The sequence below is a fragment of the Haliaeetus albicilla genome, chromosome 13 (assembly GCF_947461875.1).
Source record: "Haliaeetus albicilla chromosome 13, bHalAlb1.1, whole genome shotgun sequence".
Lineage (NCBI taxonomy): Eukaryota > Metazoa > Chordata > Aves > Accipitriformes > Accipitridae > Haliaeetus > Haliaeetus albicilla.
This window is the reverse complement of record NC_091495.1, coordinates 22,263,407-22,285,673: the sequence shown is the minus strand read 5'-3', so window position 1 is coordinate 22,285,673 and position 22,267 is coordinate 22,263,407. Positions and strand designations below refer to the sequence as shown.

At 63.4% G+C, this 22,267-nt stretch overlaps 1 protein-coding gene across 3 annotated transcripts; it reads left to right on the top strand.

The window, feature by feature from the left end:
* Window positions 1-216: 216 nt before the first annotated feature.
* On the top strand, window positions 217-20,915 carry LOC138688614 (spectrin beta chain, non-erythrocytic 4-like). 3 transcript variants are annotated; one of them, XM_069800398.1, is made up of 34 exons: window positions 217-345; window positions 586-1,649; window positions 4,732-4,839; window positions 6,225-6,380; window positions 7,093-7,224; window positions 7,340-7,531; window positions 7,613-7,696; window positions 7,812-7,930; window positions 8,099-8,213; window positions 8,490-8,576; window positions 8,897-9,012; window positions 9,194-9,338; window positions 9,553-9,659; window positions 9,775-9,853; window positions 10,013-10,147; window positions 10,220-10,351; window positions 10,620-10,876; window positions 10,994-11,117; window positions 11,283-11,477; window positions 11,767-11,922; window positions 12,415-12,635; window positions 12,977-13,154; window positions 13,469-13,615; window positions 13,843-14,238; window positions 14,585-14,704; window positions 15,867-17,408; window positions 17,815-17,895; window positions 18,133-18,219; window positions 18,343-18,434; window positions 18,678-18,763; window positions 19,327-19,393; window positions 19,521-19,684; window positions 19,966-20,100; window positions 20,311-20,915. In XM_069800398.1, exons 2-34 carry the CDS (start codon window positions 1,230-1,232, stop codon window positions 20,544-20,546), a joined length of 6,411 nt encoding a protein of 2,136 aa, XP_069656499.1. In that variant the 5' UTR covers window positions 217-345; window positions 586-1,229; the 3' UTR covers window positions 20,547-20,915. The 3 variants fall into 3 exon arrangements, with proteins under 3 accessions (XP_069656499.1, XP_069656500.1, XP_069656501.1); XM_069800399.1 differs by lacking the exon at window positions 4,732-4,839; XM_069800400.1 differs by lacking the exons at window positions 4,732-4,839; window positions 6,225-6,380.
* The last annotated feature ends 1,352 nt before the right edge of the window (window positions 20,916-22,267 follow it).

Here is a 22,267-nt window from a genome sequence, read left to right as displayed (position 1 = left end):
AGCCTTGTAGTGAAACAGGACCCCATCCCACCAGCCCACATTCCTGTGGCGGGCAGATGTTGTTCCTCCCTCACCCCCCTTCTTCCCCCGGCACTGCCACCCCGACAAATGGGGTCCTGGACAAATGGGGTCCTGGGCAGTATCGCTTACAGGGAGCATGTGTCTGGCCTGGTAGGAGGGGGCATTTAAACGGGCAGCTGGGTTTTTTTGCTGTTGTCCCTCCCTCTGGAGCTGTTCCTGCCATTTGGGCTGGTGGAGGGTCCACGTGGGGGGAGCTGAGCGGTACAGGCTCCTCTGGGAGAAAGGGCCGAGCGGTGTCCCGGAGCAGGAAGGATCCCAAGGAGGGTAAGAGTGACCGGGGGAAGAGGTGGGGAGGAGAGCAGTCCCCTCCAGTGCTTCTCCCCCGAGCCTCCCCCAGGCAGCCCCCCGCTCCCAGAGGGGTGCGGACCCCCGAGCACCGCGCTCGGCCTCCCGCATCCCGCTCGGGTCGGAAGGTCCGAAGCGTGAGGAGCTCCTGGGCACCCCCCGATCCGCCGAGGCACCTCGGGGGGCGGAGGGCGCCGGGGGCTGACGGTGCGCCCGCAGGCTCGGGGGGCAGCATGCCCGCCCCGCCGCTGGCCGCCCCGCTGCTGCGCGCCCTGCTCGCCCGCCTGCTGCCGCTGGCCCGCAAGCGCCTCCTGCCGCCGCTCCGCCGCCTGGGGCGCCGGCTGCGCTCCCGGGAGAGCCGCCAGGCCCTGCTCACCTGCCTGCTCTGCCTCCTCAACCTGCGCAAGAAGGTGGACGACTGAAGCCGGCCGGGGAAGGGAAGGCAGGGAAGGCAGGGCAGGGCAGGGCGCGGCGGCGGCTCTCCCCCGCCTCCCCTGCCCGCCGCGGGAGGAGGGACCCGGGCAGGGGAGGGGACGCGCCCCGGCGGGGGCGGGAGGGTCCTCCCAGGCAGCCGTGGCCGGCCGGCCGCCCGCGCCTTCCCGCTCCGGCCATGGGAGCCGGGCCGCCCCCTGCGCCGCTGCCCCCCGCCGCGGGGCCGCCCCGCTGAGCGCCCCCGCGGGAAGGGGCGGCCCCGCCGCCGCCGCAGCCGCCCGCCCCGGGGAAGGAGCCGGCGCCGCCCGGGCCGTCTCCATCACCGGCGCTCCCGTGCGGCGGGGGCTCCGCGCTGCCGCTTCGCCCCACGGTGCCCGGGCCGGGCCCGCCGGCTGCCCCCCTGCCCGCCGGCGGCGGCGGGGAAGGCGAGGATGTCGGGCAGCACGGCGCGGAAGGTGCAGCCCTTCACCATCAGCACCAAGCTCTCGCTGCCCAAGTGTGCCGCCGACTTCTCCGGGGACGCCTGCCCCGGCATCGCCCTCGCCTCCGCTCTGGACAACCACCGCGGCCTCCGCCGCAGCCTCAACGAGCGCATCTCCCTCTACTTGGCCCAAGCCCGGGCCGCCCCCGCGGGCCAGTGCCGCAGCCCCAGCCCCAGCGAGGATGGGGCGACCGACGAGGAGCAGCTGAACCGCAACTCCCTCGCCCGCTCCATTAAGAAGATCACGCTGTCCAACTGGCATGGGGAGGCTGGCGCGGGGGACGCAGGGGGACGCGGGGACCCTGCCCGGACCGGCGGCGAGAGGAACCACAACAACAACAACAGCAGGACAGGGAAAGCTCAGTTCAAGGTAAGCGCTCCCTGTACCCTGCGCCCTGCTCTCTCCCCGTCTTCCCTGCGGCTCCCTGTCCCTGGCTGCCAAGGGACGGGTAGGTCCTGGGGATCCCTGCTGCCTTGTCCCCTTGCCCCCCAGGCAGCACTCGCTACAGGGCTCGTGGGGTAGTTGCTTTTCCTCCCATGCTCCCCAGGGCTCTTCTCTGTACCGTCAGGCTGGAGTGCAGGAGGTCTTTGCGGGTGAGCTGGAGACGAGCTTTCCCTAGGGCTGAGATGACCTAGAAAAGCTCTGCCCCACAGCCTGGCTATGGAGGGCTCAGCTCTTGGGATGCTCGCTTATGATGCAGTTGTGTGCAGGGAGCTGGGAACTCGTTCTCCCGTTTACCAGAGGGGAAACGGAGGCTGGGAGAAGGGAAGTGACTCATGAAGGGCCACACAGCCAGGCAGAGCTGGGACAAGGCTAGGAGCAGGACCCAGGGCTCCTGGCACCCCACCCTCCGAGTCTCAGCGCTAGCAGGCGTGGAGGTCCGAATGCATCAGTGCGGGAGCCTGGGAGACCCCCTGTGTGGCTGGGATGGTGCGGAAGGCAGCTCAGAGACCTCTCCGTTGCTGGCAAGAGCAGGCAGGAACTCCTTGGGATTTAAGCCTGACCTGCAACAGCTGGTTTCCCAGCAGGATAGCGCTAGGGAGAGCCGCTCAGCCCACTGCCAAAACCCTTGTCTTCATTGCCAATAAAGGCTAGGCACGGCCTTGCAAGAGCTGCCGCTTCCTCCGGCATGCAGGCAGCTTCTCGCTGGGCGGCCGGAGTCTGCGCAGCCCAAGGGGCATCGGCATGAGGGCTCCCCCCCTTTCATATAAGGTAGGGACATGTGCTCAGCACGGTGGTGTGGTGCGGGACTCTCTGGAGGCTGCCAGGATCGGCCCTTCCTGCCTGTCCGGCCTGGGAGGGGTGGAGCTGGAAGGGGGGGGCAGGCTGCAAGAAGGAATTTTGGGAGAGAGAGGGAGAGCCAGGGCGCAGGGGAAAGCTTGCGTTAAGTGGGATGGCAGCTGGAGGAGAGAAGGGAACACTGTCCCCTGGGCAGGGCACACTGGGGCTTTCCCAAGTGTGCCCCCCAGCCCCCAGCTCTACCCCTCGCTCCTGCCCTGTAGGAATAGGGGACTCCAGGATGAGCACGGTGGAGCCCAGGAGGGTCTGGCCTCGCTCGTCTTGCTCATGGGAAGTCATTGGCACCTACTCTTCTACGGGAACGCAGCGAGCCTGTGTGCTGTGTTAATTTTGCTATTAACGAGGGAAAGAAGCATTTGCAGAGGAGGAAGCTGAGGCCACTGCACTCATTTCATGTGTGGATTTGCTCAAGTCGTGAAGCCTGAGGTCCTGCTGGGGAGCAGTTAGTGCAGCACCATATGGATGCGAAGGAAGGCACTGCTCCTTCTCCCAGCCTTCGATGGCTGTGAAAATTTGTTGTTTTGCCAGAGCAAGGACTCGGCTCTGGCCAGAGGGACCGGGGAGGGGGGGCAGTCCCGGTGGGGCAGCTCTGCAGGAAGGATGAAGTCATCCTTGTGCCGGCAGCCCTGTTTTCCTGCGGCTGATTGCAAGACGGGGACTTTAAATAAAGGTCCCGTGTCACCTGCAGGCTTGTCTCCCACAGCTGAGCCCTGGGGGAAGGCTTGCAGGCTGCAGCCCATGTGGGACACTGCAGCCTAGAAGAGGGGCTTCCTAGGGACTTATGCCCCATAAGCACTTCATGTTTAGCTCCCCGCCGTTCCCTAAACAGGCATCCAAACCTCTTGGCCCTGCGGTCAGGCGGGGGGTGCCTTCTCCTTCTGGCACCCTCCCGCCAGACGTGCTGAGCTCTCACTGCGCCTACGTGACTCAGCCTCACTCCCTGCCTGCTTTGTCTGCTCAGGATGGGATGCTGTGGCGTGGTGCGGTGGTCTGTCCTCTGCAGCCACCAGCTGGGCTTTGCAGGCCCCTGGAAAGGTCTGGTGGTGCTGGTCTTCCAGGGGTTATAGGGCTGTTGGTGGCAGCAGCTCTAGTGCTGGCGGCTAACATCCACGTTGGGACTCTTCTGCAGGCCTGCAGAGATTGTAGGAAGCCACTTTTCTCTGCAGAGAGGGAGTCCTGCTTTGCCTGGGTTGGTTCCCCCTTGGACACTGTCCCAAGACTGGAGTGGTCTGAGCAGTGGTGGGCTAGGTCCAGCTCTGGCTGATCCACCATCCCGTTTGCTGCGGTCTCAGAGGAGGGGGTATCGGGGCAGCGCACATTGCCCACCACCTTGCGTTGCCCTGCGCGCATGTGGACAGCTGTTACAGAGGCAGCAAGGTGGCTCCAGGGAGGGAGTGGAAGGAGGTCCCTAAATTGGCCCACTATATCCGACAGCCCAGGAAACGATCCATCCGTAGAGGATGAGAGTGACAGCCCTTGTGCATGATCCAAGCAATCCCACGCACCTCTTCTCCTGGGGCTGGGCTCCATTAAGGATAAGGTAACGCAGAGTTCATCCTGGACCTCCTCTCTGTGCCTGGCCGAAGCTCCTGGACTTCCTTCCTCCTGTGTCTCCTGCTCCCACCCTCACCCTGTCCCCTGGGAGCACTTCCCTGCGAGTCAGCCACCCCCTTAACTCTTGCTTCCCAGACAGGCTGAGGTCAGGGATCAGCAGCTGAGAGGTTTGGGGGTTATTGTCCTCCTGTGCCCTCACGCCTCTGCTCTGCTGTCCTGGAGATGGGCGGGGGGGCTGACTCCAAGCATCCTTAGATGACCAGGGGCCAGTGGTGACCACTGGATGGGTTTCTGGCTTTGGAGTCAATTCAAGGGGAAAAAGGGGGGGGGCTAAAATGGAGAAGGCATTGAGCAAAGCAAGCTTAGGAGCTCTTGCTCCTGGCTGAACAGGTGGCAGGAGCTGCAGGTGATGCCTAGAGGAGCCTGACCTGGATGCATCAAGAGGGTCAGGCAAGAGCCTGGCCAAGTGGTGTCTGGGTACTGCTGGCAGCCTCCTCTGGCCCAGAGCAGGGGGAGGCAGGTGCACGCTCCTCCATCCCCTCAGCTGCTAGGATGGTCAAGCACTTCCAGGCTCATGGCTGCACCTTCCTGTCTCTAGGTCTTCCTCAGGAAGGGTGTGGATGCGGAGGATGAGCAGCAGGAGTCTGGGAGCCCCCAGGCCGGTGGTTTCTGCTCTCCAGTGGACAGAGGTTCCCCCTTCTATGCGGTACATCCTCTGCCCTTGCTGTTTAGGAGGGCCTGACCCAGGGGCACAGCTTGGGGCTGAGCAAGTGAGGGTAGCCGCTCGTGGTGTGCCCGGGCACGGAGGGAGCCTTACTGCTTTAAATGAGCAAGGGAACAAGCTGGGCATGACAGGGCAAGGGGTCAGCCCCCAGGCCAGTGCCTAGAGGTTTTATTACTTCCAAGGGAGCTGGATTAGGGGCTCCTCCAGCCCTGGCCATGTCAAGAGACTGAAGATCCTGGAGTCGCAGGAGGGCCTGAGAATTATGTTGCTACTTTAAAAAAAAAAAAAAAGACAGAGAATTTCTGTAGTTCTTGTGGTTAGGCAGAAAGGCTTTGAAAAGCGACTCCCATGCCGTCAGCAGGGCAGAACATGCCAGAGTGCTTAGAGAGCCTGAAACAGTTGCCCGAACCCCACTGCTCTGCAGGCTCCCGGGATATTGCTCCCTGGTGGGCTCGGGTGCAGCTGGGACCCCACGGGGCAGCTCACACCCAGCCCCCTTGGGGAGGGAGGGCTGCCCCAGGCTGGCCCCAGGAGCAATTTCTGCCTGGTGAGAGGAGGCAGCGAGCCCTGCACCTTCAGGTTTCTCCTGAAGGTGCTCAGGCTCCTGTTTGCCACCAGTTAGTGTGCGGTCAGGTCCCTGTCCCCAGGCAGCAGGGTGGGAAGTGAGTGCCCAGGTGGCTGTGCCGTCCCCTAGGCTGCGTGCAGCTAGGCCCGGGGCTGAGCTTGGAGGGGGGCCAGCACTTTCGCTGGCTGACCTTCGCCATCACCCCCGGTGGAGCTGGAGCCCTGACAGAGGGTTTCGTCAGCACCGGCCACCCGTGAAGCTGCATCCCAGGGGAAATGCTGCGCTTTCTGCCCCCGCTGCCGCTTGCTTGGCATGGGGGTCTCTGAGTGCCCCCGAAGGAGTGGTGGGCTGAGCTCACTTAGGACCTGGCCCATAGTTCCCCCATCGCGTCCCCTGGCAGTGTCCCCCAGGGTGACACCAAACAGATGCCACAGACAAGAGTGCTCCTTGCAGGGATGCGCAGCCTCAGGCTGGGGGGGGCAGCAAGCACCGCATCCACCTCCAAAGTGGGCGCAGGGACCAGCCCAGGTGCTGGGTGCCATCTCACCAGCCCAGAAGGACCCAGGGCTGAGGAACAGCTTGGCAACCTCCTGCTGGGACTGTGAAAGCCACTGGTACAGCCTTGGTGGAGGGGAGCTCTGCCTCGGGGAGCTGGGCGAGAACCCAAAGATGTCAGTGAAGGAGTGGGATCGTGGATGAGGCAGGCTGACATACTTTATTTGGGTTTCTGAAACACTCGTGGGAGGTGAGGGGGAGGGCTCCCTGAGGTGGCACACTGACCCCCTGTCTCTGCCTGCCCTAGCTGGCAGGAGCTCCGGCATTGTCACCCCAGAAAGAGACCCCAAAGGGCAAGGAACCCACCATGGCACCAGGATGTGGTGGGCGAAGCAGTGCAGGAGCAGCCCCCCTCCTCGACCCAAGCCCTCTGGTAGCCCAGTTCAACCGGGAGATGCTGCAGGTGAGACCAGCTGGGGCAGCCGCCCAAGGGGCTGCATGGGGAGTGGGGCCGGGTGGGCCACCAGCAGCCTTTCATGTGAGCTGCAGGGTGGGGTGCACAGCGAGGAGGGCTGAACTCCTGGCCCCGAGCGAAGCCGTGGTTATGGCATGAGATCATGTTTGGCTTGCCTCTCCCTGGCTGTCGGCCCCAGGGAGAGGGGGTCAGCCCGCACCAGGGCCCTGCTTCCTCCCCACGTGCGCACGCTGCTCCCGTCCCCCATCCTCCTCCTCCTCCCAGCCCCTCTTCCTCCTCAGCGGCATGGGAACAGGGATGGCATGGGGGAGCTGCTTCCACACCATGCTGGGGAGGGTGCACAAGTGCTTGCACCAGGGAGCGAAGTGCAGGAAGAAGAGATGCTTCATGCAGGGATGTCCTGTGCAGAGACCCCCCCCAGACTGGCCTGTGGGGGGGGCCCCCCCAGCTTCTTCTGCTGGGCTGGGGCAGATGCTGGAAAGAAGCGAGATGCTGCTTGCCTTCCCACCCCCGTTGCCACTGATGCTGTCCTGACCCCCTTTGCTAGCCTGTTGGTGCTTGGAACAAACGGGTTGTCAGCCAAAAGGGTGCCCTTCAGTCCCTGTCACGGCTTTGAGGGGGTTTGGGCTTCGGTCCCCGAAGCCGCATCCTCGGGGCTCTGGCAGAGGCACCTGGCCACGTGGCTCTTCCCACGTTGCAGGCAGAGGGCTGGGTGCAAGGCAAGCTGCGGGACCTGAAGGATGGCTGTGACCTCCAGGACTGGGCAGAGATGGCTCAGACCCTGCAGTGGGACATGAAGGATTTCGAGAACACACTGATAAAGCTCAACCAGGTGAGGCTGGGCGGTGGCACACCTCCTGTTCCCCGCAGCACTTGTGTCCCCAGGCCCTCCGCAGTGGAGGGTCCCTGGGAGCCCCTGACCCTGAGTGGGTCCCTTCTCCCCACAGATGGGCGAGCAGCTGATGTGGCAGGCGAGGCCCAGCGCTGAGGCGGTGCGGAAGCAGCTGCTGGCCCTGCAGGACCAGTGGCAGCTCCTGAAGCAGACGGCTGCCAGTCAGAGCAAAGCCCTAGGGGGGCTGCGGAGCCTGCAAGACTTCAACAGGAAAGCTGAGCGCCTGGAGGCATGGATCAGGCACAAGGTGTGGAGTGCGGGGAGAGCGGTTTGGGGAGAGGAACAGCCAGGCTGTCCCTCTGCCTTCTCACACCCTTCCCTGGCCCAGGAGGAGAAGCCCTCCTTGGCAGCCCTCCTGCAGGAAAGCCCGGACAAGGTCCAGCTCACCCGCCGCATCCTTGACTTGAAGCAGGTGAGAGGCTGTTGGGGGGCTGCCAGTGTGCTGGGGACCCCAAACCCCACGAGGCTGGGGCATGGCGCAGGTCCCTGAAAGCAGATGCTGATGTCTGTCTCTCCGCTTGGGCCAGGAGGAGCAGCAGTTCCAGAGTCTGCACAAGGAGCTGAACAGCCTGGCCCAGAAGCTGGAGAAACAAGGCAAAAACGAGAGCAGGAGCATCTCAGCCCGGCGCAAGCACCTCAACAAAATGTGAGTGGAGGGCACACAGGCTGAGCGGGACTGAGCCGGGTGCTGGGACCTGACAGGCTGAGAAGCAGGACCCCCCAAACCTCGCGCCTGCCTCCCTTTGCCCCAGCTCTGCACAGCTACCCAGTGGGGCACAGGCTGCCCTTCACCTCTCCCCTTCCACCTGCGCAGGTGGCTGCGGCTGCAGGGGACCCTGAAGGAGCACCACGAGGCTCTGCATCTGGCCCTGGAGGTGGCTGCCTTCCTCCAGCAAGCGGATACCCTGCTCAGGGCCATCCACGCCAAGGTACCGGCACTGGAACCACGGTCAGCCTGGTGCAGGGCTATTGCATGGCCAGAGCGAAACTCTGGGTGGGCAGCACCTCGCTCTCGTACCCCTGCATGGGGGCTGCTGTTGTCTCAGCACCCTCAGCCTGGAGCTCGGGGAGAGAGCTGGGGGATGGATCCTGGTGTAAGAAGGGGAGCCAGAGTGGCAAGTGCGGCTTTGCAGCGTCCCTTTCTGCTGGAGCTGAGGGCAGGTCCCCATCCACCTCGCACTGCTGACTGCAGCTCCTTCTTACAGCAGAGGAGCGTCTGCGGCGCAGAGAAGCCAGGGGAGGGTGAGCCATGCCGGGATTGGGATGTCAGGGATATAGCCAGCCAAGTGATGGTAAGTGCAAGGCTCTGCCTCGTCCTCTGAGTCCTGGGAAGCATCCCAGCAGACCGAGGATGTGTGCCTTCCCGGGTCAGCACTGGCATCAGCAAGGCTGGGGGCTCAGTGGGCACCCCACAGCCGCGTGGGGTGGCCAGGGCTGTGTGATGGATGGGGGAGCCTCCCCAGGGACAGCAGGGGACTGGACTTGGCACTCGCTGCCTCTCCTGGCCCCGCAGGGCTGGAGGTGGGTTGCCATCACGCACTCGCACCGCGGCTGCAGTGGCTCATCCCTTGCCAGCCCTGTCATTGCTCCACAGCTGCTCTCTCTCTTCCAGATGCTGGATGTGACTGTGTCCCAGCTCCTCAGCCTGCAGCCCAGCCTGGCAGCCCGAGTCACCCCTAAGCACCGAGATGTCAAGGAGAGCTGGGCGCAGCTCCAGCAGGTGCTGAGGTAGGGTACAGTGCGGCAGGAGCCCCTGGGCCTCAACCCTGTCCCCCCAGTGCTGGAGCCAGAGGCTTGGGGAAAGACCTGGGTTAACCCCTGGCAGGCTCTCTGGGGCACCAGCTCCACTTAACATTGCTCTTTTCTCTATCCTCTGCACCCCTGGGCCTCCCTTGCACCCCTTTCCCAGGATGGAGAAGGCTCCAGCCCTGGCGGGCAGTTCCCCAGTGGGCGAAGCTGTGGCTCAGAGTGCAGAGCCCCGAGGAGACGATAGCAGCTGTGGGGCTGGAGGGAAGGAAGCAGAAGATAAATGGACGAGAGGCCCTGGGAGCATGGTGAGCACTGCCTTCCTCCAGGCATCTCCAGCGCCTCTGCCTCAGGAATATGGGGGAGCTTGTGGGAAAGGAGTTTGGGAGTTGGGCAAAGCCCAAGCTGAGCACACCTGTGACCTGGCCTCACCACTTACAGGAGGTGATAAGTGCCAGGCCTGGGACAAAGCGATAATTGCTTTGGGCTGGCAAAGGAGGAATGGGAGCTTTTGTGCTGTAGGTGGCGAAGGACGTGCCAAGGAAGATGTTGGAGCACGGGATGGAGGAGGAGAGCAGGCCTGGCTCCCCAGCAGTAGGGCAGCCCCCTCACGGCGGGGACAGCAAAAGGTACTGACTCGTGGAGGTGGCTGTGGGGAGTGGGATGGAGTCGAAGGGAATAGACATGGGGTCTTCTGTGCAAGGGGGGACCTTGCAATCCTGACTGTCCCCCTCTCTGCGGGAGGAGGAGAGAGACAGAGGCTGAGTGGGGGACGCAGCAGCCAGAGGCCCAGCTGCAGGACGTCTGTCAGGCAGTGAACGCGGTAATGTCTCCCCAAGAGCCCTCTTTGCTCCCAGCCCAGCCAGGGGAGCCAGTGTCGAGGGGGACCCCCTCCTGCTTGCTCATGGGCATGCATGCCTGTGCACTCACGCCCGTCCCTGGTCTGGGCACTAATGCATCTTGTCTCTCTGCTCCTCGGCAGACTGTGTGCCTGCACAAGGACAGCATGCGTCCCAGAGTCCCCCTGTGTCCAGTGGGGGACGTGGAGAGCCCAGAGGCAGCGCAGATGCAGCGGGAGCCCCTGGACTCCAGCTCCAGCACCAGGGCTGTGCTCGTGGTGAGCCCCCTTGGGTGTGGGGTGGGGATACACCAGGCAAGGCCTGTCCTAACCACCTTCCCTGCCTCCCAGGAGGAGCCAGCACCAGGGGGACCCCCGGGGAGCCCGCAGGTGGAGGCCATGCTACGGGAGCTGGGGGAGCTGTGGGAGGACCTGCAGAGGAAGCACCAGGAGAACGGTGCCGTGCTGCGGGAAATCGATAAGGTACACGGAGGCAGGGCTGGGGTGGGCAAAGGGGCATGCCCCAATCCAGCAGCTTGCTGGGGATTGGCAAGCGAAGCCAGTGCCCACGGGGACTGGAGCTGCAGCATTAGCACTGACATCTCTGGCTGACCTTGCAGCCTGCATGCTGCTCCAGCTTTGCTGTCCAAGCTGCTGGTGCCCCGGGTACCTGCAGTGGGGTGGCAGCATGGCTCCTGCCTCCCCTGGGTGGCTCAGAGCCAGGCTGATGGGTTCCCCACTCTCCCCGCAGGCACTGAGGCTGGTGGGGGAGCTGGACCGGGCTGAGCGGTGGCTGCAAGCCGTGGCCAGGTCACTCTCGGAGCCAGCCACCATGAGAAGCCCAGCAGAGCTGCGCTGGGACCTGGAGGAGATGGGTCAGCTGGAGAGGCAGCTCATGCTGTGTGGCCTCAAGCTCCAGGCGCTGTGGGAGGAAGCAGCGGGCGAGCCACCCACCGAGCATGATGGGCCAAGGAAGATGCAGAGGAAGGTGGAGATGGTGGAGGAGAAGTGAGTCCCGAGGGAAGGTTCCTCCTCTCTGGTCCCCAGGATGAGCAGGGAGGAGGATGCTCACCCCAAGGAGGTGCAGAGGGTGCCAGCACTTGTGATGGGTGCCTGTCCCCACAGGTTGGCACGTGTGCAGGCAGCCCTGCAGTGCCGGGCAGCAGACCTGCGTGACTCCCTAGTCCTGTCTGAGTTCCTGCAGGACCTGCAAGAGGAGGAGGCAAGGAGCCAGCAGGGACCTGCAGCGGTGAGCAGCGTGGCCAGGTGTCCCTTGGGATCACCCAGCACCTGGGACCGGCCCAAGGGTTGTTCTATGGCTGGTAGGGTGACCCTGTGGGTGCCCCCCTCAGGCCCAGCTGCCTGGGGGGTCATTCCCCATCTCCCTCACGCCCAGTGTTTCTGTTGGCTTCAGCCAGGGAGTGGGTGTTGTGGCTCGCAGGGGTCTTTTCCCCTGCTCTCAGCCCAGGCCAGCCAGCCGCTGAGCAGCAAGGACATGAGCCGCCCCTTGGGAGAGCTGCAGGAGGCCGTGGAGATGCTGAACGATGCAGCGAAGGAGCGGGAGCGGGTCATGGAGGTGGCGGCAGAGACAGAGAACCTGGAACGCCTGGTAGGAGATGGAGGCGGAGGGTCTGGGGATGCAGCCACGTGGTCTACCTGCAGTTGGACATGCTGGCTGGTTGGGACGGACCACATGCTTCGGCTGGTCGCAGTGGGACACAAGGGCATTGGTATATATGGGGACCACTCTGTGCAAGGCTGGTATCCCTATCTCTGCCATGGCTGGTCCTCCCTGCCCTTTTGCAGGCGCATGGGTGGGCTGGGGCTGCGTGGCAAGTGGTGGCACAGGTCCCACGCCGGGGCTCATCTGTCTCCCCCCACCCACCCTGCCCATCTAGGTGGCGGAGGTATCCCCATGCCTGGAGACCCTTCGATGCAGAGCCGAGGCGCTGGCTCGAGACACTGCCCAAGTGGAGAGCAGCTTCACCACAGTGAAGAGTGAGAAGGATCTCCAGGGGCTGCAGGGCTTGCTGAGCCAGCAGCAGGAGCTGGAGGTGAGACCCGGGGAACGTGGCCGGCCGTGCCCATGGTGGGGAGGTGTCCTGGCTGGCTGGGGCTGTCCCAGAGAGGCACTGGCCCCCAGGGGCCCAGGTGTTGTAAGCCTTGGCACACCACAGCGGGCTGGGCTGGAATTTTCCAGCCAAGCTGAGCTCTGCCCCACTCCGCTCCCCTCTGCCAGCACAGGCCAGGCAAGGGGAGAGAGCTTGCATCAGTTCCCGTGTGCCAGCGCCCAGCTGCCAGCACCTTGCTCATCTTCCCGCCGGTGGGGAGGTGACTCACAGAAACAGAGCGGGGAAATCAGGCAGCCCTCCGCTCTGCCCATCCTCCCTAGCAAGGGTGGCTCTGCCCACTCCCTGCAGCCCCTGTGCCACCATCCTCCTTTCCATCCTCCCCTCCGTCCCTGCATCCCAAAGCGCAGGGGAGTCCATCCTTGGGCAAAGAGCGGTTGGATGCATCCTGAACCTTTTCTGCCTTGTGATCTTTAGTGTGTGGTATCGGAGACCCTCCAGGGGAAGCTGGAGGAGCTGGAGAGGGCAGCTGCTCGCTTGCAAGAGCTCTGCCCTGCTCAGCTGTGCCCCATCAGCCGGGAGGTGCAGGGGACGCTGTGGGCCTGGGCAGGGCTGCAGGAGCTGCTGCAGGAGACCCGGGCCCGCATGCAGCAGGCTAGCCAGCTGTGGCACTTCTTCAAGGATTACTTAGCCATGATGTAAGTGGTGATGAGCTGTCGGGGTTGCCTCTGTGGTGGTTGGGGGGGAGCTGGTGAGAGCATGGCATTGCCAGAGCATGGGCTGCTGGTGAGTATGTGGGCAGTGCCAGAGCTGCAGCCAGGCAAGACCATGGGGACCCTGGAACAAAGGGCTGTGTCAGGGCTGCCTGCCGTGTGGCAGCCCCATGGCACCTTCCCCTGCCCTGCCACACTTGCCACTACCCTAGTGAGCTGCTTCCAGCCATTTCTGAGCATGGGAATGGCTTCCCTGGGGCCTGCAGGGCTGAGGAGGGGCTGGGTCGTTCCTCAGCCCTCTCAGCCTTTCTTTCATGTGCCCACAGCTCCTGGACGGAGGACACACGGGCTCAGATCTTCTCTGAAAGCCCAAGTGGCCACAGCCTTCTGGAGACTCCATGTGAGGAGCTGGAGAGGAGGATCGAAGGGAAGCTCAAGGAGTTTGAGGCACTGGCGGCATCAGGGCAGCAGCTGGTGTCTGAGGAGCACTACCTAAGCGCAACAGTAAGGACAGGGGAAATGGGGTTGGGGAGCCTCAGCACCCCCCAAAATCCTCTGGGGACAGTCCCTGGAGGAGGGAGCAAGGTGCAGGTGCAGAGCCCCAGCAAGTGGTACGGGGCTGGCCATGCATCCCCAGGACTGCTCAGGGCAGGAAGGGGTTTCACCCAGCAATGGATGCTGAGACTTGAGATGATGTGACTGACTGTATCCCACTCCCAAAAAACTCCTAAACTGCTCTGTAATGAGGTGTCCTAGTAGGGCCAGTGTCCCTGGGCCCAGGGTCCTTGCAGGCTGCCTAGCATCTCTTCTCCCCTCAGATAAAGGAGCGCTTGGAGGAGCTGCAGAGCATGCTGGGTTGGGTGCTGGTGCGCTGGCGAGCACAGAGACATCAGCGGGACCTGGGGAGCAAGCAGGAGGACAGAAGGGACCCGGAAGGCCCCTCAGGCATGTCCCCCACCAGCCAAGTGAGTACCCAGCCACGATGAGACTGTTGGGGAGCAGGACCAGCCTCGAGGCTGAGGGTAGCAGAGGCACTGGACAGAGTTGGGTGGTGCAGAAGTAGAGGAGGGATGTGTGCCAATAACTCTGGGACTCTCTGGGGTTCAGGCAGGGCAAAGGGAAGATTGTCCCGAGAAAGTGCCTGGCCCTGGCAGCCTTTCCTCCACGTTCTCTCTCTTGCCTTGCTCCCCAGGAGCAGCATGCCCTGTGTGCTCAGCCTCAGTTGGAGAGCATCCACAGCCCAGTGGAGTTCACGCCCTGCTCCCTCCTGAAGCCCATGCCAAGATCGGAGCCACGGCAGCCAGCAGGAGTGGCCATCTCCCCACCAGCATCGCCCCTCTCAGATGCCCCATCGGGAGTGGAGCAGAGCTGGGGGAAGCCCAGCAGCTCAACACCCCACGGTGCGGGACCTCCCGAGGAGTCTGTCATCTTGGATCCTGCTGAGACCTCCACACTGCTGCTGCCACCATGGGGCCCCAGCGGGCTGGGGGGGACGGTCAACCTCATCCTCAGCATCGGCAAGAAGGGCGAGAAGAAGGTGCAGCCAGTGGGCAGCAGTGAGCGGCCAGGGGAGGAGGTGCTGCAGACGGTACGTGGGAGATGGTAGGCGGCTTCAGCAGAACCATGGGTGAGCACCCAGTGTGGGCCGGCCACCACTGTGCAGCCAGAGCAGCTCTCTGGAGTTCTGCCCCCATGCAGACTGGGAGGCTTTGAGGCCTATGGGGTAGCCCCCATGCTGGGACCTCCCTGGGCCATTTCCAAGTGAGCTGTTGGGGCTGTGTCAGCCTCAGGAGAGGGACATTTGGCTGTGCTGATGCCGAGCGATGCCCAAGGGCTGAGGACCAGCTTGTGCCACCCACTTTGCCTGCGCTCTCCTGCTGCAGCTCCTCACCCACTCTGCCCTCAACTCTGTGTCTCTCTCTTCCCCCGCTCAGCTCCCTGCCACTAAACCCCCAGGCTGTAAAACCTTTTGGAAGCGTTGCCAGGGGCTTTTAGGAAACACTTGGGGTAGTTTAAAGCGAAAGAGAAAGCCGCCTCGCCAGCTGGTGGAAGAGGTAACGTCCCTGGGGAAGGCTGCATGCCGGGCAGAGTGGCTGCATGGCGTGAATCCGCCTGCTACCGACCCTCCTGGCTGTGCTGTTGTGCCCTGCCAGCAGTGGTTCCTCAAGAGAGGGGAAACCCTCCCAGTCCTGTGGGCTCCAGAGTGTGGGCACTGGGGCATGCAAAGACAGGGCTCAGATGGGGCTGGCTGCAGTTTGGGCCCCTGGGTAAGTGGTTTTGGTGGCCACGGGAGGCACAGTGAGCTGGTGGCCAGTGGGAGAGCCTCCCCACTTCCATTGCTGGGGGGCAGCAGCAGTCCCTTGTGAAGCCAACTGAAGGGGGCAAGGTTGGATGGTGCCATGTGAGGGTGCACGTTTTGGGGGGAGGCTCACTCTGGGTTGCATGGCTAGTAACCCTGGGGCTGGGAGCCCAGTATTTTGTTGGGGCTTGCATCTGTTTGTTGCTCCAGAGCTTGCGCAAATGGCTGTGTGTGAGGAGCCCCGAGGGCAGCTGCGACCGGGCCCCCGTGCAGCTAGGCTGGGTAGCCAAGGGAGAGGGCAGGGGGCCATAGAGGCCAGAGGTCATCGAGGCAGGGCAAGGGGCTGCCAGGCTACCAGGAGAGTTTTGCTAACAGGCACCCTCCAGCCTAAGGGGTACAGGGGGACACTGCTTCAGCTCCTGCAGGCAAAGCCCTTTGCTTTCATCCTTGCATCTGTGGAAACCCAGGAGAGGGGCTGCAGCTGGGCTGGAGAGGGTGTCTGTGCAGAAGGGGAGGGGAAGGGGCTGTCCTCAGCCCCTGCCCTTGAATTGCCTGAGGGCAGTGACTGCTGTCTCAGTAGCCACCCAGAAGTGGTGGATTGGAGGGCAGCGCTGCAGGGGGAGAGCCATACGGCGCAGGCAGCCCCTGCTGCACCGCACCTGCGGGACTCCATTATGGGCAAAGGTTCCCTTGCCTGCCTCTTCCCTGCCTGTGCCGAGGCGAGAGCAGCCCTCGAGGGGCAGAGGTGAAGCTGTGCTGCTCCCAGCTCTGCATGTGCTGCTGGTGAGCATCTTGGCTGCCTGCTTCCCCCTGGTTCCCTGCTTGCCCAGGTGCAGCATGGAGAGGGGGTGGTCAGTACAGGGTGGCAGAGGCTCCAGCCACGGGGGTCACCCCTCTCTCCTTCTCTGTGTCCTCAGGCGCAGGTGGAGGTCGGGAAAACCTCTGGTGTGAAGCAGCTGCCTGCTGTCACCCACCACCCTCCGGCACCCAGCAGCAGGACACCAGCCACCTCCCACACCCTGCCCAAGGCAGGGGCGGGCTCCCTCTTCGACAGCCTGCAGCGGCGGGAGCGGGCAAGGGCCGAGCAGGCCAGGCTGCTGACGCTGCAGGGCATCATGGGTTCCAGCTCCCTGCAGCCCGCGCCAGAGGAGCACCATGGCCCCAGCAACACATGGCCTCAGAAGTGCAGCCGGATGAAGGGGGGGCCAGCAGCGGCTGCTGCTGGAGCCCCACTCGGAGAGCTGCTGCTCTACATCAGGAACCCGCTGGTGCGGGACATCGACGCTGAGTGTGGGGCGGCGTCCCGGGACCCCTGCCTCCCTGGCCCAAAACCCATGTGCCCCTACCTTTCCCTGGGTTCCGTGCTCAGCCTAGAGCTGCCCCAAGACACAGTGGTCCTGGGGTGCCACCGAGGGGCCGCGGTGCTGCAGGAGGAGGCGGAGGGGCAGGAGCAGAGGCAGGACTGGGGCGTGAGGCCATGGGAGCCCACAGGCACGCATGGGGCTGGATGGCAGGAGGAGGTAGCTGTGGATGGGCACAGTCCCCAGGGGCCTGGTGAGGGGCTGGGGACATCCCCTAAGAGCAAGCGAGGAACGTGGTTCGAGGAGGTGAGCTTCAACCCCAGCTACAGTCGGCAAAGGGCACACCGCGCTGGGGAGGAGCGCTGGAGCCCGCGGCGCCCCAGCAGTGCCAGTGAAGACCTCCTGGACTTCAGGCCAAGCCGGCCGTCCCATGTTGGTGTGCTGCACGAGCGGGTCAGCTGGGAGGGGGACGAGCTGGCTGCCCAGCTGGGCCAGGATGACAGCCCTGGCACCACTGGGAGGGCCAGGCATCGCAGAGCCACTCGACTGGAGCTTGGGCCGTCCCCTGCCAGCATCCCAGGCAGGGCAGGAGCCGTCCCTGGCACTGCCCGCACACAGCGGCCAGCTGGCAGTGGCCAGCCTGGAGGGTCCCCAGCTTCCCCTGCCGCCCCCACCCAGCTGTCTGTCTTCGAGTGGGCGCTGGGGTCCCCACAGCCCCACAGCCCTGTGTCAGGCACCGGGAAGGTTTGCCACCCTGCCCACAGGCAGTTTGAGGAAGAAGAAGAGGAGCTGCAGGCCATCTGGGATGGGGCGGGTGAGCAGCAGGCACCCAGCCTGCCAGCAGGCAGCTGTGCCCACCACCAGGCGGGGAGTGGGGCAGGCAGCCTGCAGAGCCCCGATGCCACTGCCGCCGGGCCCCTCATCCTCTCGTCAGCCAACAACGTGCTAGTGGCCAAGTTCACCCTTCCCACCGCTGCCCGGCTCCTCCACAGCCCATTGGGAGAGAAGAGCCCCGGTGTGGGGTACAGCAGTGGTGGCAGCCCCAGTGGGCACAGGGTGTCCCCCCGTGTGGAGGAGCTGGTGTCCGCAGCCTCCTTGGACAGCCCCGGTGCCTTGGATCGGCGGAGGCATGGGGAAGAAGAGAGGGAGGGCAGCAAGGTGAGAGCTGTGGCCCAGGGGCTCTCCCTCAGGGTCAGGCAGGGGGTTGGGGCATGCCTCAGGCAGAAGCTGGGATACCTGCTCCAGCAAACACGACCTGTGTCTGGGGACTCCCTGACTGTGGTGGTCCCTTTGCTCCAGCTGGTAGAGTGGGGAAGAGCTAGGTGCTCAATTTGGGGGTCCCTGCAGCAGTCCCCTGCCAGCCCTCAGCCTTAGCAAGGCAGCACTTCACCCGTAAAGCCTACAAACAGCCCAGCCCCTGCCGAGGCCAGAAAATTGCTCCTGTTGTCCCATGCCCACCTTGGCATCGCCCACTGGGGATGGGTCAGAATGACCCCATGTGCCCAGGGGCTGAGCTGGCACTGCCGGCCCCAGCGCTGCTTCACTCATCCCCTGTCCTTTGCAGGCCCCTCCTGGTAAAACGGAGTTTCAGATGATGGAGGGGACGCTGGAAAGGAAGCATGTGTTGCAGGCAGGAGGGAGGAAGGTACAAGCATGGCTGTGGGGCTCCTTCGGGACTGGGGTGCTTGGTCATGGCGGGGGGCATCCAGGTTTTGGGGCAGGAGTGAAGCCAGGGATGCTCCTGGCACTACCGTGGCAGTGCTGCTGGCCATGCTGGGAGAGCAAAGCCTACCAGGGTTGGGGTGCATTTTGAGTGGCAGGGGACTGCCTGTCTTCTCCCAAACCTGTTGGCATCACAGCTGTCCTCTGCTTCATCCTACAGGCCAGCTGCCGGGCCTGGGGCCTCTTCCATGCTGTGCTGATGAGGCAGACGCTGTGCTTCTACCAGGACCGCCGGGACAGCCTCAAGGTACGGTGGGGTAGAGCAGGGTGATGTGGGAGGGGGCTGGCAGCAGGGCGCCCTCGCACCCACAGCTGGGGAAGGCAGAGCCTGCCAACCCTGCTGTTGCTCTTGCTGTTCCCTGTGCTGCAGAGCTCTGTGGTTGCCCTTCCCCTGAACCTCTCCGGGGCGGTCTGCACCCCAGATGCTGAGTACACCAAGAAGACCAACTGCTTCAGGCTACAGTGAGTCACCTCAACCCAGGGCAACTAGGGTATTATTAGCTACAGCACCCCTCCTAGGTGGAGGGGACTTTGCACTGCTGGGATAGATGCACACCAACACCCCCAGGCAGGGCCAGCTCAGTCTAGTGCCTAGATGAGGATTTCTTCTTTCTCACCTGCTTCCCTTCTTTCCCAAGCTGGTGGGGGCTGTGGTATCTGTACCCCATGTCTGTCTCAGTGCTGACTTGTTCTCCCCTTCCCCAGGCTGCGGGATGGCTCCGAGTACCTCCTGAGGGCCCCCTCCCAGCCCCTCATGAACGAATGGGTCTCCAAGCTACAGCAAAACTCAGGTGAGCAGCCCTTGCTGGCAGAGCAGGGGCCTGGCTACGTGCAGTTACCATGGGTGTGCAGTCCCCGCTGAGCCCTGTGATACATGGGGGTCAGAGGAGAAGCAGCACAGCATTGTCTCTGATTTATGCATCCTTCCAACCTGTATCGGGAACAGCAGTTCTCTGCCAGGCAGGATTTGGAGGCTTTGTTTCCATACCACATACACAGTTACAAATCAGGAATAGCATGACTGACGTCAGTGGAGCCTCAGCAGCAAAAAGCCAGTGTCAGGAATATTATAATTGTGCCTTGGTCTTCCTCCATCTCCTCTGTGGGGCCTGGAAACCCCTTGCCTGCCCTTCAGGCAAGGAGACCTGTAATACTGAGGTCTTCCCACTGCTGTGCCCATACCCGAGGGGGTTCATGCCCCACCATGAAATCCTAGGCTGGTTGGTAGGACCAAGAGCAGGCACTACAGCAGGAGATTGGAGGGGTAAGCCATGCAGCACAGGCATGCAGAGCTGGGGCTGGCTCTACGAGATGGTCCTTTGCACTGCCAGCAAGATGTTTGCTGTGCCCCCAGGTTTCCCCGAAGTGGATTACTTCCAGGCGGCAGCACACCATGTTGAGGGTACCAGTGGTGCTGGGGGGTGAGTAGCCAGGAGCCAGCCAGCCAGGTCTTGTTGTTACAATTCTCTCACATGCTTGCCGCTGTGTGCTGCTCCAGCAGGACATCGGTGGGCCAGTCTGGTTTGCTAAATCTCTGCTGCTTCCCAGTTTCAGCAAGGTCCCCAGCCCTGGGAGCTCCTACCTCCAGGGACATCATCAGGTCACGACCACCAAGAGCCAGGAGATTGTGGTGCTGCCCTGTTCAAACGCCCAGCTGCAGCAGCCTCTGGGCAGCCAGGATGGCCCAGCCGATGGGTCTGTGGCAGTAGCAGGTGACTTTCCTCCCTGGCTAGGCTCCTGCTGTCCCCCGACTCCTCTCCCCAGCCCAAAGAGGTGCAAGGGAGCCGAATGGGGGAAGCTGAAGGCTGTCAGTTAGTCTTGAACTCAGTGGTGTCTGGGCCAGGGCCCCATGCCCAGGAATGGGGTTCAGGGAAGGACCAGTTACTTCCCTTCACTTCCTGGGATAACCACATATTTCCGTGTCCTCTTTGGGGCTGACACAGGGGTGTCCTATGGTGGCCTTGCCTTGCAACATGTCTCCATTCTGCTTCAGAGGATGTTCGTGGGGCCAGGCACAGGGAGCAGCAGTGGTCACCCAGGGGGTCCCCTGGCCTGTGGGACAACAGCTGCCCAGATGACGACTATGGGCTCGTGGCCAACAAGAGGAGGTCCTACTCCTTCACCTCAGGTATGGCCCTGGTTTTGCTGTCACTGCCAGGAGGTGGCACCACTGCCCCTGTCCCCACAGACACCCAAGGACAGGTGCGATGCTGCTCCAGCACCCACCTGGTCCCACATCGCTGTGCCCTGGGCTGCAACCCCCACTCGAGGAGGGCTCTGGGGGGGTGGCAGCACCTGCTGGCACCCTCCCCTCCCCACTGACTGCTGTCTTTTGCAGCCACTTACCAGAAGATCACCCCGGTGGCCATGCCTAAGGAGCTGGTGGAGGCTGGGAGCAGCTACTCCGTCACACTGTACATCGGGGAGCAAGCACCGGCTGTGCCCCGGGCACGCTGCCACTCCTTCGTGGCCCGGCCGGGGACCCCGCAGGACATGCTGGGGGAGAAGACCCCTAGCCCCCCTCGGCCCAAGAACAAATCTGTCTTCAAGAAGTTCTTTGGGAAGAAGGAGTGAGCCCCAAGCGAGGGGGAGAAAAGCCCTAGCCTGCCCTTTATCTTCCTCTTGGGTGCCATCCTGGTATGGTCTCCACTCCCAGCACCAGCTCACTGCTCGCTGCCTCCCCAGGGGAGAAAGGCTGTGGCAAGCGGCTCTGCTCCAGCCAGCCCCGGTGCTGCACCGTGCCCCAGCCACCACAGCCCCTGGCCTCAGCCTGGCGCTGAGCACCCCTCCTGCCCGCCCGCCCACCCGGTGCTCTCCCTAGGTGCCACTGGCTCCCCAGGCATCCTGCCAACACGCAACACAAGCAAGTGTGTGTGGGGGGGGGGTTGTTTTTATTAAAAAAGAAACAGACACTTAGTCTGGGAGCTTCTTCCTCCAGCAGCACCTCTCAACACAGGACAGGGGCTTTGCAAGGTGGTCCCTGCTAAGGGATGGGGGGAGCTTCAAATGAGGGGAGCCACTGCAGCAGAGTTCAGCCCTGCTCAGGGAGAAGTCTGAGCTGTCTTATGCCTCTCACAAGGATGCTTTGTCCCATGGTTCCTCTGTGCCTGCACCCAGCACAGCTAATCCCATGGGGCACCTGGGCCCCTTTTCCCTGCCACAGGAGCTCAACGGAGAAGCTGCTGCCCACAGAGCAAATCCTCCTGCCTGCACAGCCCTGCCAGGCCTGCCCAGCCTTCTTCTCTTGCAGGATGGCCGCCGGCACAGGTCATGGCAGGTGGATGTTGCATGCCATGGAGGGGACCACGGGAGTGTGACCAGACCCCCAGGGCTTCCTGCAACCCAGACACTTTGCAATAACTTCACCAGGCTACACTGGCTGCAGCTGCCCCAGTTCCAGCTTGCACTGGGAAGCGGGAAGAGGAGCTGGCCCAACCTGCCCTGAGAATGTACCAGCCCAGGCAGGAGAAGGCAAAGTTTCCAGGGTTGTGGGTAGCTGGGCCTCTTCCCAGTGGGCTGCGAGGCTTGGCCGTGCATACCCCTCGCCTCCTCATACATGTTGTGGGGCTTAAAATAGAAGTGCTGGCTGCAGCCCAGCTCTGCAGCAAGGGCTGGGAGAAGAGAAATGCTCCTGCCACCCCATCTCCCTCCCGCAGTGTCCCCAGGGCTGGGGACAGGCAGTGAGCAGGTGGGCATGCCACTGTCACCAGCAGAACAGCTTTCTCCATGCTCCCAATGAGGGGTGGGAGGAAATGGCAGCAAGGGGTGCTGCCATGTGGGGGTGGGTGTGCTTTTCGTGCTTCCCCTGTGCCTTCCCACCACTTGGCTCCATTGCTCTTGGCTCCAGCACCTGTTTTTCTCCGGCACCAAAGCTCGGCTGCCTGTGCTGCTTTAATGGGAAGAGGCAAGAGGGACAGCAGGCCTGGGGGGGGTGCCCTGGGAGGAGGCCAGCCCCAGCCGGGCCGGGGAGGAGGCTGAGGCACAACAGTTGCAGCTCCAGCCACACATACCAGGAAAGCAGCCGGTGGGCAAACGCCAATTCATTCCTGAGCAGCTGAGGGGCCCGGCAGAGGGTGCAGGGTGCTCTGCTTGAGGGCATGCAGACCCATGGTGGGGTGGGGGCTGAGCAAGCATCCCGCCATGGCCTGAGTCCAGCACAACAGCGTGGAGTGTCATGTGCCACTAGTGAGGTGTCGACATCCCAGGGATGATGCTGGCACCCGCAGCACCCCTCTTGGTCGCCAGGGCTGTCCCCCTTGCAGAGGCTGCATTGTCCCCCCGGGACAGCTGCCTGC